This window comes from Oxyura jamaicensis, chromosome 4 (assembly GCF_011077185.1).
Source record: "Oxyura jamaicensis isolate SHBP4307 breed ruddy duck chromosome 4, BPBGC_Ojam_1.0, whole genome shotgun sequence".
In the NCBI taxonomy this organism is placed as follows: domain Eukaryota; kingdom Metazoa; phylum Chordata; class Aves; order Anseriformes; family Anatidae; genus Oxyura; species Oxyura jamaicensis.
In genome coordinates this window covers 62,724,386-62,738,387 of record NC_048896.1, presented here as the reverse complement: position 1 = coordinate 62,738,387, position 14,002 = coordinate 62,724,386, and the positions used below count along the sequence as shown (strand labels likewise).

At 39.1% G+C, this 14,002-nt stretch overlaps 1 protein-coding gene across 2 annotated transcripts in view; it reads left to right on the top strand.

The window, feature by feature from the left end:
- Positions 1–14,002, top strand: part of SPATA5 (spermatogenesis associated 5) — a 190,593-nt gene that overhangs the window by 54,548 nt on the left and 122,043 nt on the right. For both annotated transcript variants that reach the window (XR_004750775.1, XM_035326060.1), the window contains exon 14: positions 1,620–1,746. Coding sequence is in view for 1 of the 2 variants with exons in the window: in XM_035326060.1 (XP_035181951.1) it covers positions 1,620–1,746 (127 nt within the window). In the remaining variant the exon portion in view is untranslated. The remainder of the gene's footprint in view (positions 1–1,619; positions 1,747–14,002) is intronic.

Genomic DNA, 14,002 nt, shown 5'->3' with positions numbered 1-14,002 from the left:
AGCCCCGTCCCAGAGGCAGAAGTGTGGCTGTGGGCTTTTCACCCCAGATGGCACAGGTGTGTGTGGAGGCAGCTGATGTCTGAGCAGTGCCAGGAGCCCGACCCATGGTGGGCAAAAGTCGGGCTCATGGGGGCTTCACTTCCAGCCCCCGGACACCAGGAGGAGCTTTGGGGATGCTGGCCCACAGCCTGGCACCACAGCAGGCACACATCCTTCTCCTTCTGAGCATGGTCCTGGTGGTGGGGCAGCTTTTCTCAGTTTTTCTTGCTTTGTTTCTCTCACTTCCTCTTTTTTTTGTTTGTCCTTCCCTCCTCCACCACCTCTCTGACTAGGGGAGAACTGACTCCTGTTTACATTATTCCTATAGCTAATGCAGGCTGTAATACACTTCTTCCATAAATACATCCTGAAACACACAGTTTCATCTGTATGTACCTAGAGCTTGGCGCTGAAAGGAACACCCATACATCGTCGGTGTAGTGCATCTCTATCTGAGCATATACAGTTATCCGTGTGCAGTCCCAGTGTCTCCTAGGCACGGCACCTTTTCAGAAGTAAAACATGAGACGACGTGCAGTCACCTATTTTTATAGTATTTCAGAAATAAAGCCTCTTTATGGAGATTGAGGAAGATGTGATAGTGTAAAGAACACAGCTGTTCATAAGATTTATTACTTATTGCAACATAGGTCCTTGGTCTCTTGGTGTGATTTATGCAACGTCTTCTGCATCCTTCATTATTCATGTGAATATATGTACGCACATGTGCATATATACGTGCATGCATACATGATAAATGTCTAGGAAGAAGGTGGTACATCACTTATTCTTTTTAAGATGTTAGAAGATTTAATGAAAGTGGGTTTATTTCTGTAATGTGTTTTGCTACATATATTTAAGCAATTCAAGCAATTTTCTGTGAACATTGACATTACCAGAGTTAATTCCAGACTATAAAATACATAAATAAAGCTTAAAATAGTTTATGCCTGGCCTGTTTAGGTTTTTCACATATTGGCAATTTCAAAACTGGAACTTTCTGTTTCTCAGTCTTTTTTTCGGTATCTGGAAAATCAACTGACCTAAAGGACTGACAATGCTATTATGAAGGAGTTGGTCAACACTCAGTTTTTACTCATTTGATGGGGAGAATACAAAAACGGAGAGCGACTCTGCAAAAAACATAACTACCTAATTTTTATACTTCGTGGGTTGGTGTAAGCACTGACTTGGATGGTGCTGAAAAGTAAAGTTTGTTTGACTAGTAAAAAATCTGCATGGATTCAGTTGTTATAAAAATGTTTATTCCAGACATACATATTGTGTTAAATCTTTACAGCCTATACAGCAGGGTAGAAAGTAACAAACTTCAGTTGCTTTTGAACGATGACTTGTTATTGAGAAAGGACTAATTCTCTAATTTGCATTTTCTCACTTCATATGACTGATTATTTTACCTTCAGCTGTTAAAGGTGAAAATAAACATCAGAATTAAAATAAAGAGAAATTAAGTTTCTGTTGAAACACTTCTGAAAATTGAAAAGAAAAATGTATTCTTCCTTTTCTCCAAATTTCTGGGAAGGGCAAACTAATGCTAATACTAATTGTTTTTCAATCAGCTCTTCAGGTGCTGGAAATGTAGCAGACCGTGTCTTGGCTCAGTTGTTAACGGAAATGGATGGGATAGAGCAGCTGAAGGACGTGACAATTTTGGCAGCTACAAACAGACCGGACATGATAGACAAGGTACAAATAGATGCAGGGTGGTATATGCTGTTCTCCAGAGAAGACCAATTTCTGGAATAATTCAGTTCACTTTGTTTGCTCTCCAAACTGTTGTCTAATAAATTAATGATTAAGGGTAGATGTTGGGAAATGGTGACAAGGCAAAGGAAAGGTTCATGTCCCTGCCTTTTTTTTTTCCCCTCCTACAAAATTTTAACAGAAACAAAATGTTCTGTGATATCCCTAAGTATCCATTTCCTAGAATAAATTTTTCCTAAATCAAGCTCATTGAACTTGTGCAACAACATTTCTGTCAAACTGCTTTTGTGGGTTTTGCTTCTGTTGTGTTTGTTTATGCAAGGGTTTGCTGGACTGTCGGTTTCATTAGTTACTTCCTTTCAAAAGATTAAGTATCTCCGTGGTGCCACTCGCCTGCTGCCAGCAGTAGGGGTTCCAACTGCAGGCAGCGCAGTTTCTCCTTAGGTCTCACAGCAGCTCTGCTGGAGCACAAGTTTGTAAAAATGAAAGGGTTGTAACACAGCGGAAGGCCTCCAAACACAAAATCAACCCAGCAGCCCTCTAGAAAATCCACTTGAAAACAGTAGTCTGTCACTGCTGGGTCTTCTCACAGCTAGGTGCAGCAGATGGACTGCTCTGGAGCGATTGCCTTTAAGATATGTTTTGTAGCATTGGTAAGGTTCTTTATTCTACAGCTTTTCACCTTCACAACATTCATAATTTGATAACAAGCTAATGAAATTTATTTTTCCCGATCTTTAATAGTGTTTCTTAAAAGTTTCATAAATATTTTCCATGTTCCATTTTAAGATATTTCTAGAATAGTGTTTTTTCTGCTGGTCTTGGAGCATTCACGCATAAAATAGGTACAAATGGATGCTTTTGAAGTAAGATTCATTTACACATGAAGTCTTGAGGAAAAATAAAATTGTATTTTGGCTCCTGAACTCAGCCTCTTTCCTTCTGAACTGAAGGAAGCCACCCAGCTGACAGTGTCCTGATAAACGTTCACTTTTGTTAGAATTTTCTAGGTATATGTCTAATGTATTTCCATCACTGATGCAAACTCAGATCTCTTAAAGATGTGACTGAAAGTTTTTATTTTCATCTGATGGTAAAAGCTTGACTTCTGTGCATCCGAATTTGGTGGGGTTGGTGAGGGGAGCTGTTGCTTCTGAAAAGACCTGTTGATATACCCACTTTTCTATGAATACTTTGTTTTAACTAAAAGCCAGGAGATGGAGAGGGAGCGTATCACAGAATAGGTGGCCCAGTCAGAGGAGAGATGGGCTTACACAGAGATGAGCTAGGTCCTGCAGTGTCACTGAACCGAGGCACCAGTGATACTTGCAGCCAGAAAGGATGAACAGATAGCATGTTGTGGAAACCACTCTGTCAACTCCACCTTCTTTCCTTTCTTGTGTTTATCAGCAACATCTGAAAGCTCTGTGGGTAACGAGCTGTGGTAGCCACCACAGGGAGGATTTTTAGACATTATGAAGGCTGAGGGAAGAATATTATACATATGTGTCACTGCAGAGCGTTAAGGAACTCCCATGGTACAGGGCTGGAAGAAAGGAAACGAGCAAACAGCACTCTTGTGTTCGTATGGCAGTGTTAGGATGGTAGATTAATAAAGCTTAGTCCTGACCCTAAATGTAAAAAGGTCTATGCTGCATGAGACAGTGCCTCTCAGAGTAGCAAGCTGTGTGATTATAGAAATTGTATTAGCGAGAAACCATAAATGGGTATTTAAGATATTTTTATACTATTTTTGCTAAGATATAAAGGAAAAAAAGTTCTGATAACTTTGTAGAAAGAGTTCACTTATAGAATAACAGCAAAATTTCACCAATCTGGAGAAGGGGTTTACATTGATGTTTAAAAGGAGTGGAGAATCACATTGGTGTTGGTATAATGCTCATCATGCTTCATCCAGGCCACACAGGCTACACCAGTGCAATAGTTGCACATTTTCTTCCCCAGGGGGAAAAAAAAAAAAAAAAAGACTGACACCAGAAAGTGTTTGTATTATGAACTTCACTTAATGGGCAGTCTTTCAGTCTGGGTTTATAATGATGCCCTTGAATGTGTAAAATTTTATTAAATCAATTAATATTTTATATGGAATAATAGTTCAATAATGTAGTACAATAAGTAAGTGTCCTTTTTGCATAGATGTATTGTGACTGTATGGTAATATTTAATGCATGAACTCTACATGTTGTATAAAGGCACAGGGCAATCCATATTCTTTACTTCCAGGTACTAAGAATATGTTGGGTATATTTTTTTGTGACTGTTTTAGATTTTCAAACCAAGAAATGTTTGAGGAGCACATGCTTTGTAAGTTTTAAATGCTTACAAAATTAGTAATAATTGATTCAATCTTCATTTATGTCTGCTTCTTAATTGATAAGTATGTGATGATTAATCTTCTGCACTTTTGAGAAAAGCACATGGGAATATCACATGTAAGGGTATTCCCCTGAGCCTAGTGCAGACAGCGTCATCCCTGCAAACACTACTGTGTTGCTTTTGCATGGTGAGTAGTTTTGAGTCAGCCTTTATAGAGTTATGTTTAATTTTAAACTTGTTTTGACTTGTTACAAATGCCTATTAATAAGAAAATTTCTCTAAGATGTCATGATTTAATTGAAATATTATTTCAACCTCAAGTTGTGTCCTGTGTTTGTAGCACTTAGCTACTTTGCATCCCATTCATGCGATGCTGAAAATACTTGAGGATAGTTTCCTTTATTTTTGTAAGAAAACAAAACCAGCACATACTGTTTTCATCCCGTGTATGATGCAGGAAGAGCAGTTTCTAGTAGAAGGGAGATATTCTGGAACAAGATGTTCTGAACATTCTTTGAAAGTGATACAGAAACAAAATACTCTGAGTCAGTAATAATAGTAAAACTTCCCTTTTATTCTTGATTTATTTATTTATTTTGCTCTAGACGTAGAATTGATGAGCAATAGTAGGGAAAATATTTTTGGTGACTTCTACATTCAAGAGTGATTTTTCATGCCTAAAAAAATTTTGCAGTAGTTTAATGGAGCTGCTTGTGATTCAGAGCTTCTCTGTATTCGGATATCAGTTGGCCTAACAAGAGATTTCACTTATGGCTACAAACCTCACATAAAATATTTTGAGCACCATGTATATTTAGATTAGCTTGAATTAAGCGTTTTATGCAGACATACATGGATGAACTTTCTGGTGTAGTCCAAGACATTTCCACGGAAGAAAACCTATGCCAGTTCAAAAGGATTTTGTGGGCTTTTTTTCTCTTGCAATGGTACCTCTGTTTTGCAAGAGTTTTAATACTGGGCTTAATTCTTGGGTGAGAAGGGTGAATTGCTGTCATTATCTGCTCATGCAGATATCTATCTCTTCTTCGGCAGAATTTTGATCTCCCTTAGCCAGGGTATGTAACGAAGGAAGGGAGGCTGTCGGATCCTTGGGGACCTTGGTGAATGTTTCAGCACAGGAAGCAAGATGCGTGCTGCTGCAGCATCAGATAGTTTTACCTCCTGCTGGGTCAAATTTGCATGTCAAACACATTAGCTGAGATGTAAAACGCGAGGCAAGGCGCTGAGTGAAGTGGTGGCCTGTGGTATAGGATGACATCCTGGTGCTCCTGACAGCTTCACTTCTCCTCATGGGGTGCAGAAAAGATGTATCCTCAAATATTCTATTTGCATAAGAATGACAGGATGTGATAGGACAAATGAAGATTAATGAGATGCTGTGCTGTCAGTGTTGCCCATTGTCTCTAGATTGATGATGGCCTGGATTTCATTGGTGTTCATGGGCTTAAATCAGAAACTGTACTGGTACAGTGAATACCGAAGAACTGGATCTTTAAAAATGCTGGTTTTAGTGCAGGGGAGCTTGGCTTCTCATCCTGAAGTATCCTGCGTGCTAGTATAAGAGCATGTGCTCTGTGGCTTGTGCCAGCACAGAGGATTTTTGCTGCCTCCTTTTGCGGATTTATTTTGCTTTCAAAAATTTGTACTCCCCAGCCTTCCCCCTCACTTTCCTTCTCTACCTTCATCCCCAAGGCTTGGGTTCATGCTGTTCTGCAGAGAAGCACTAGAGAAGCCCTGTTGGCTTCAATGTATTAGTCACTGGGGTTGAATTCAGCTTATTTAGTTTTAAGAATTGTGTGGATACTGAGTTGTCTGTTCTGCTTATGTGAACAAAATAAAACTGCAGCCTGTATTCTTCCTAGCAACTGCCAAGTATGGGGAAAGAGAATAAAAGTCTCTTCCCCTGTGGTTCATTTGGGTTTTGGACGAGTTCTGTTGGTCAGAAAAGTCAAACAGAGGTTCAACAAGTTGATCTGACCCTTGAAATGTTGATTACTGTGTAGCTTTGGGACAACCTTAACTTAAAGTGGCTTGTTTTGATGAAAATAAAAAAAATGCATGATAGAGCCATTTGGCAGAATCAGTAAAGAAATTATAATTTCTTGCCTGCAGCAAAAGTAAATAATCTTTCCTCTTTAAAAACATCAAAGTTCTGTCTTTCTGAAGGCTTATGGGAGAAATTCAAATATTTAGGTTTGCCATTTTACAAGTTAAAAGAAATAGGAAAGAATCTTGCATATTTATTCCTTATTGTCTGGAAATGTGTGTGTGCTGTTATAAAGCAGGTGATACTGCAGGCATGCTTAGCAGTCAGATGCAGTGGCACTAACTCAGCTCACTGCTATATTCTGTATTCTTCTATTAACATGTTTACCTATCTGTGATACCCCTTTTGGTCAGATATGTTTTACGAAAAGACCTTCCTATGTTACAGCCTGACTTGGTAGGATTTCTGTCTTCCCAAATACAGTGTGGGACTGTGAAGTTAGGAGCTGCGTTACCTACCAGCTGTGTGCTGTGTTCCTCTCTGTAACCCCCTGCCCCAAAGTTTGATCCAAGATCATAGCTCCAGGTTGGAAGGGGCCCTGGGGGTCTTCTGGTCCAACCTCCTGCTAGGGCAGGGCCAACTTCAATGTTGCTCAGGGCTCGTCCAGGAGACCTTTGAGTTTCTCCGAGAACGGAGATTTCACAGCCTCTCTGGGCACCTGCTCCATGTTTGACCATCCTCACCATGAAGAGTGTGTTTCTTTTCCTTCTATCTAACAGTCTAGCTTGCTGCAACCTGTGCCTCTCACCCTGCTGTGCACCTCTGAGAAGAGGCTGGTGCCATCAGCTTTACAAACCATCCTACCTCTCCCTGCTGCTTTAGGTACTTCAACACAGGTAGAATTGTACATAGAATTGTGAAGGGGAACTGCTAAATGGCTTTAGGACACTAGAGAGGGAAATTTAAGTATTTCTACCTGTTCATCGTGCTCAGCATTGGGTGTGGTTTGAGGAGAAGCAGTCAGGTGAGCTGAGTCCCAGCCAGGGAACTGGGATATGCCTCTGGCTGCCACTTCTCAGTGTTGCCTCTATGCTGATTTCATCCAGGTTTGGAAGACCAGTGGCACAAGAGCTGGGTCGCCTTTTAGAAGGAAACAGTGTTGGGATACTTAAGGCTTGGCGAAATATTTCATGATAGTTGGATAAACTAGTACCAAGTAAACACCAGTTAGAGTGAAGTCTTGTTATTTATTTGATTTGGTACTGCTAGGTTACTAGAGTTGAATTCCATTCTGGGGACCACTGGGGATAACTAACAAGTAATTTTTTAAACTACATGCCTTGCCTGATATCACGTTACTGAAATCAGTCTTCATTTGTATATGGGCTTTGTAGTCATCACTAGAATAGAACAGGTGGGAATGTATTTCAGAACAGCAATCAAAGCATGTAAATGTAATCACCATGCCTTTCCATACTGCTGAAACATTAATTTTTGTCTTTTTTTTTTTAATATATATATATATATATTTACTTTAAACACTGAAATGCCTCTCTTCTCGTCAAAGGGCACTCCTCATATTATTCTAAAGCCCTGGGATTAAAAATAGAGAAGAGAGATTTTGTGTCTTGTGACTTTTTAGTCAGCCAGCACCTAGAGTGCTTACATCATTTTGCCCAGGTGCAAGCATGGTTCTTTGAAATAACAGAAGATGTGGGATTTCTTTTGAAGACAAGATTGTTCTGGAGCATATAATAAATTTTCAGAAAATGAAGCTTTAGGGAAAAATGATATCGAACTACATGCCATTGAAAAAGGGATCTGATATTCTGAAATCGTTTCACAATCTTGGCACCATCACATTTTCCTTCAATTGGTTTTCTCTGGTATGTGTTTGGGTTTTACCCTTAATGCTGTTTTAACCTTGCGATTCTGACCAGGGCCAAGAGGTGCTCTGGAAGGTAGCTGTTTCTCAGAGCCTAATCTTGCCATTATTAATATAAGTTGTTTACATTCTAGGGTGATTAAGAGCTTTATAATTTTGTTTAAAAGAATAAAGGCAAAAGAGTAAGTGAAATTAATTTAAAATTGTCACCAAAGTCTTTTCACCTGCCAAACTGAATAGTCTAAATAGACACAGATGATGAGCACTGCTGTTTACTGGCCAAGTTGATGATTTGAGGCTGGATTGCAGAGTGAACCGAGAATCCCTAAAGAGCTTTACCACCCTGTTTGAGTGCCGAGGCAGTTTCTGTGTTCGTGGGCATATTTATGAAGTTTCTCTTTAAGTCAAGAACTGGGTTTTAAGATTCACCTGAAGCTCTCTCCTCCCCACCCCCCTCGCTGATGAAAACTTTGTTTTCTCACCAGTACAGCAAATAAAATATTTCCAGGTGTGCAAAAGTGATTTTTGTTTCCAGCATCGATTGTCAGAGTGTGGAGGACTGAGTAGTAAATCAGCCTTAAGGCTGCTTTGGTTTTAAAAAACAAAATCTTAGTGGTGACAGCTGAAGAGCACAGTGACTTTTTCACTCAAGATTTATTACTTGCCTGAAAAGAAGGGTTGGAGGGAAAACTTGCTGGGCTGCATATTTTCTCCTTTAACAGATATAGTATAGGGCCAGGATAAATTGGCTTTATTTTGTCTGTGAAAACATACAACCAAACAGTGTATGTAAAAATATAATTGTTTTACTTCAAATAGAACAGAAAAGTAAATATGCCTGCTCTTATTCTTTATAACGGAAAGCATTCCTTACATTGATTGACTCAGTCGTGTATTTTAGCATCACTAATAACTTTCATAAACTTCTCTGCAACACGTGCCAGAAAACTGATTTGAAGGTATCAAGGCGTATTTATTTCATTTGGAATAGTTTTTTAAAAAAAAAAAGGGAAGGTAAGGGCCATGGGCCAAAGTTTGTTCTTATTCGTACCTCCCAGCCTCACGAAGTCCGTATGAGGAGCACAACAGGTCAGAAAGCCTCCAAATTATTAACAAAGCAGGAAATTTGAAAAGCTCTCAGATTGGTATGTGTGTGAATACCATCCTCAGTTCCATGAGTCCGTAACGGTGATACCAGGTTGTTATGTGGTTCTGTGTTTCTTTCTTTCAGTTGTATCATGAAAATGATGCTAAGAGAACATGAGAACATACGTTTTTGGGTTAACATGAATTGTACCTCTAAAAATGAAGTGGATTTGAGCAGCACCTATAAATGGGGTATAAAATATTAAACATTGGGTTAGGTCATCTGTATTCTTCATGTGCATTTAGTGCGAAACAAAGCACCTTTATCTAGAGAAGCAATACCAATTTTATGGTGAAGTCTCATGTACCTATACAGTGAGTTTTAACCCCTAACACTTGTGCAACTGCTTGTTGCACAAGCACAGGTTTTAGCTTCCTATCTGAATTACTTGGGAACAGATCACGGGATGCTAACCTCTTCCTGCTAAATCCTTCCAATTTGCTTGTGTCAAGTGTTGGGGTTGCGTGGAGGAGGGTGCAGCTGGGGTGCTGGGCTTGGCTTGGTTCCTGAGGGAGCATCCTCAGGAGCTGTCGAGGCCTCGGTGACGTGTGGCTGGGGATCAGTGCTCCATGGCAGATGAGCAAAGCGCAGCGAGGCCTATTTTACAGTCAATGTGTTGGATGGCATGAGTCTCTTTATATTTAATAAGCTTCATTAAGGTAGTGATAACAGTTAAGGAAGAGACATTCCAAGAGGACTTGCTTTTTAAATATTTGCAGAATGACGCTGGAGAGGATGTTAGTGTGATCCTTTGAGCTACAGAGCTAGAGCAATGGCCGCAATTAGGGTACTTGGGCTGTGGCCACAGACCCACTTAGGGCTTGGTTTGCCTTGGTCTCCTGCCCAGCCTTCCTCTTTGTGGATGAAGTGTGCAGTATGCATGGTTGTGTGTTTTTTTGTGTGTGTATACTATATTAAAATTGCATTACAGAGCATGTTGTGCTTGTGCACTCGTGAATTCAGAACTGCCATAGGTGAGGTTGCGTGTACAACCTCCGTTCATTCTTCTTGTGCATGTGCATCATCATGCCATCTTTAATTACCTTAATTAAGGTGTTATTCATTGTGCATGATTAATTAAATTGCATTAATTTAGAAAATTATTTTTACAAGTCATTATGATGGCCTCTACTTTAATTGCCCTACTACTTACATTTCCTTACTTTTAAGAGCTTTGATTTACACGGTTTCAAATCAGGTGAACAATTCCTAGTTTCTGCAGTGAGCATCCAGAGCCCCTGGTGTAGTCCTATTGATATCTTCATGGTTAGCTGCAGTACAGGACCCTCTAGATCTGCTGTAGAAAACTTGTTTGCTTGAAATAATTGGTAAATTGACAACAGTATTCAACTCCTTTGCTGTTCTTTGTGGTGCCTACTAGGCAAGAATGGGACTTTCACCTGCTATCCAAGGTGTTTTCTGAGAATATAGGAATAGGTAGATAAATGACTTTTTCAGTAGTAATATTTCTTCTAATGTTCCATAGCCATAACTCTTTCCTCATGTTCTTTCCTTGTGCCATCTCCATATTCAGTTTGCCTTCTCTCTCTTTATCCAGTATCTTCTTGGTTTGTTTTTCCTGTATCTCCTGACCTCTTGACCTTCAGTAAACTACCATCTATCCTCAATATGATCCTTGCTCCTAGTTTTTTGGTCCATTGAACTTTTGCTCAACTTTTTCACCTGTTCTTGCATGTGTTTTGTTTTTCACAGTCTTTCTCCCAAAATCTGTAGTTCTTCTCAGTAAGCTGAATAATCTTCCCAGGTTTCTATCTCATCTTTATCTGCCTGCCCTGCCAGGATTCTTCATTTCTTTTTCCTTCTGGGTTACCATATTTAGTCCTTTCTTAATGAGCCTCTGTTTTGTCCCAGTGTTCAAACTCTTGGTTTCAGTGTTTTTATTCCTCATATCTGTCTCTTGTTCCTTCCAGTGTCAGCTCTGGTATCCTCTTTCTCCTCCTGCTTGACTAGATTCAGGCAACTCCAATGAGAGGAGAGGTCATTTTCCTGCTGTAATTTTGGGAGCCTGGATGCAACATGGCTTGCAGACTCCTTGAGTCTTGGTAGTTTCAGTCTTTCAGTGGTCAAAACTTTTGAAAATATATCTACTAAATGTCAAGAAAACTCACAAAGCTTTTTCAAATTAAGATGTTTCAAATCCTTCTAACATGGTCAGATCTCAAGACCTCATTCCAAAGGTTAGGGTGAAGTCATTTTATTAAGTTTTTAAAATCATAAACAAAGCGACATATTTTTCCTGGTCTCCTTCTCATGCAACAGCTGAAATGTTTTGACTGGAACATTACAAAACAAATCAGTTGAAGGCAGTCAGCCAGATTGGAAAGGACAAGAAGGTCAAAGCTCATAATAGCATAAACTACTAAATGCATGACCTTATAGAAGTCACCCATCATTTTACATAATAATAAGTGCTGATACTTCTCTCTCCCCTAATCGAGTGAAAGATGTTTTAATAAAAATGGAAGTCATGGTGAAGCAGAAGGCTTAGCATCGTCCGTACCCCTGGTTTTGTATTCATCACACTTGAGTACAGCCTGGGACTATGCTGGGAGAGAGGAGCAGGAGGTGGCTGGTGTACAGTTTCACTGTTTGCTTGTACACGTTAAGGTGGTGACCTCTTATGTTTTAGTTTTAGGCTTAGAGAATCTCTGAACCTCAGAGCTTTATAATGAACAAGTTGGAACATGATCAAACTTTCTACATTAGTAAGGGACTCCGAAGAGCTGTTGAATGTAGGGATTAGTTGATATGCACTTGCTTCTCAGTAAGTATATCGGTAAGGTTTTGGTTAAGGTTCTTTATGGATACTGGATGTTATCATTAGCCCATTCAGTTGATGAGTAGTATCTTTTTTTTTTTTTGTGAATTTTTTATGGGGAGAAAGAGAAAGAGGACTTTATAGGCAGTTTCCACTAGCTGATTTTTTTTTTTTTTTTTTATGTTGAAAGAGCTCCAACTTTACATTTTATTTGTTCCAGCAGTGATAAAAGCTGATGTCTTGCACATCTAACATGTAATGCTTAGGCACAAGTAGAAATACCATTCGTGTGCAGTAAGTATAACAGCAAAAGAGAATGGGTTTGTTTAAAAAAAAAAGGTGTTCTTTCTATAAGATCTTAGTTATTAAAAAAAGACTTAACATCAAACTAAATGAATGCAGTACTGTAATAATGTAGTATTAAAGAAAAAAGGAACAATCTGAGTCATTGATTCATAGTATATCATTTTCATAAGGTATGTGGAAGGTTTGTTATGCATATGTGCAGGAGCACAAGGCTCTGATCTCATCCAAATGAGACATTAACATCTCTTGTGATCAGTGCAAGCTTGGTGGATGGCTTTGTAGGTCACTAGAGTACCTCAGGGTTGCATATCCCAATGTAGTTTAATAACAAAAGCTTATTTGAAGCTCCGTGTATTTGATGTATTTACAACTCTCAAAACTGTCTCAGAATCTCAGGTGTTTCCTAAATTTTTGAAATAGCCTAGAAAACCATGTAGACTACAAGGTCTTTGAAGCTGCTTGAGAGCAATGTGTCTGAAACTCAAATGAATATTTTGATTCAGTGGTGCCAAGCAATGGTTGATACGAGTCCTCCCTTCACTTCTGAAAATCTGAAGTGACTGCTCCTTTTGGGGCTTGAGTCTGTTACACGTTCTTACTTAGCTAAAGAGTTTAATTAAACAGGGTGTAGTTAACTACTTTTGTTGTAATTGCAAGTGCACACCATCCATGGTGAATTAAGCTTTGTGTTAGAGAAGCATGTTTGTGCCAGGCATACAGAAAAGAGTTCAAAACAGCTCTTGCTACTTCAGATAGGATGCATAGTTCATTTTCCCCTTAATATCTTCATTCTAAATTCTAATTCCAACATAAAAATGATATTATAAAAAGATATTTTGGGGAAGAGAAAAATCTGTTATGAAATTAATGGTACACATTAAATTCACACTGCTAACTACTGGTATCTTAAATACTGGTATCTTTTCCCTGTAAACTCATATCAACATCTGTAACTTTGTAAAACAAGTCTTTTTCATTCCTATGCCCCTCCATTTCTTTTTTTCCCCAACATCTGCTTTGTTTTTTTCCTGCACAGGGAGTTTTGCTTTGGAAACTGTGTTTGGAAACTGGGTTGGCAAGATGATAGAAAAGGATGACAGAACTTGTATCAATGCCACCAGAGTGTTTTTTTTAGGTGAAGATAAAGAGACAGAGAACTAATGAAGTATGATGATAAGTAGAGGTAAATAAACCTGTTGAAACATTGGGCTGTTTCTTCAGAGGGTTGCAGCCATTGCTGGCTTAGACATTATGGCATGTGTATACGAATATGCTTCTGTGTCACTTGCCAGAATACCTTCCAGAACCCTGCTAAGAGAAGGGAAGGCGAAGTAAGTACCTATCACTTCACAGATGGAAGAGATAAAGTGAAACATCACCGTAGTGCTCTTGTTCATGTTTCATCAACAAGTCGAAAACAAAACAAAACAAAAAAAACTGACAAAAAAACAAAACCACCACCAATAAACAACAACAAAACAGCTCTGTGGGCATTTTAGAGCTTGTTTCCAAACAGAGCTGATGATAATTTTTCTTATTTTCTCACAGAAGACACAGGATTTATGCTTTTCATTCCAAACTATGCCTCTGTTTCCCAGTTCTATATTTCTCTGTGCTCTGATTCTAGCAAAGCAGCTGGCTCTCAAAGTAGCTGATACGCAAATCTGAAACTTTACCTTTCCCTTGTGCACACCCTTCCACCTTGCTATGAAGTTATGTGATCCTTTCATTTAAATAAGGCAACTTCTGAAAAACTGGAATAGGTAAGCAAGGTGG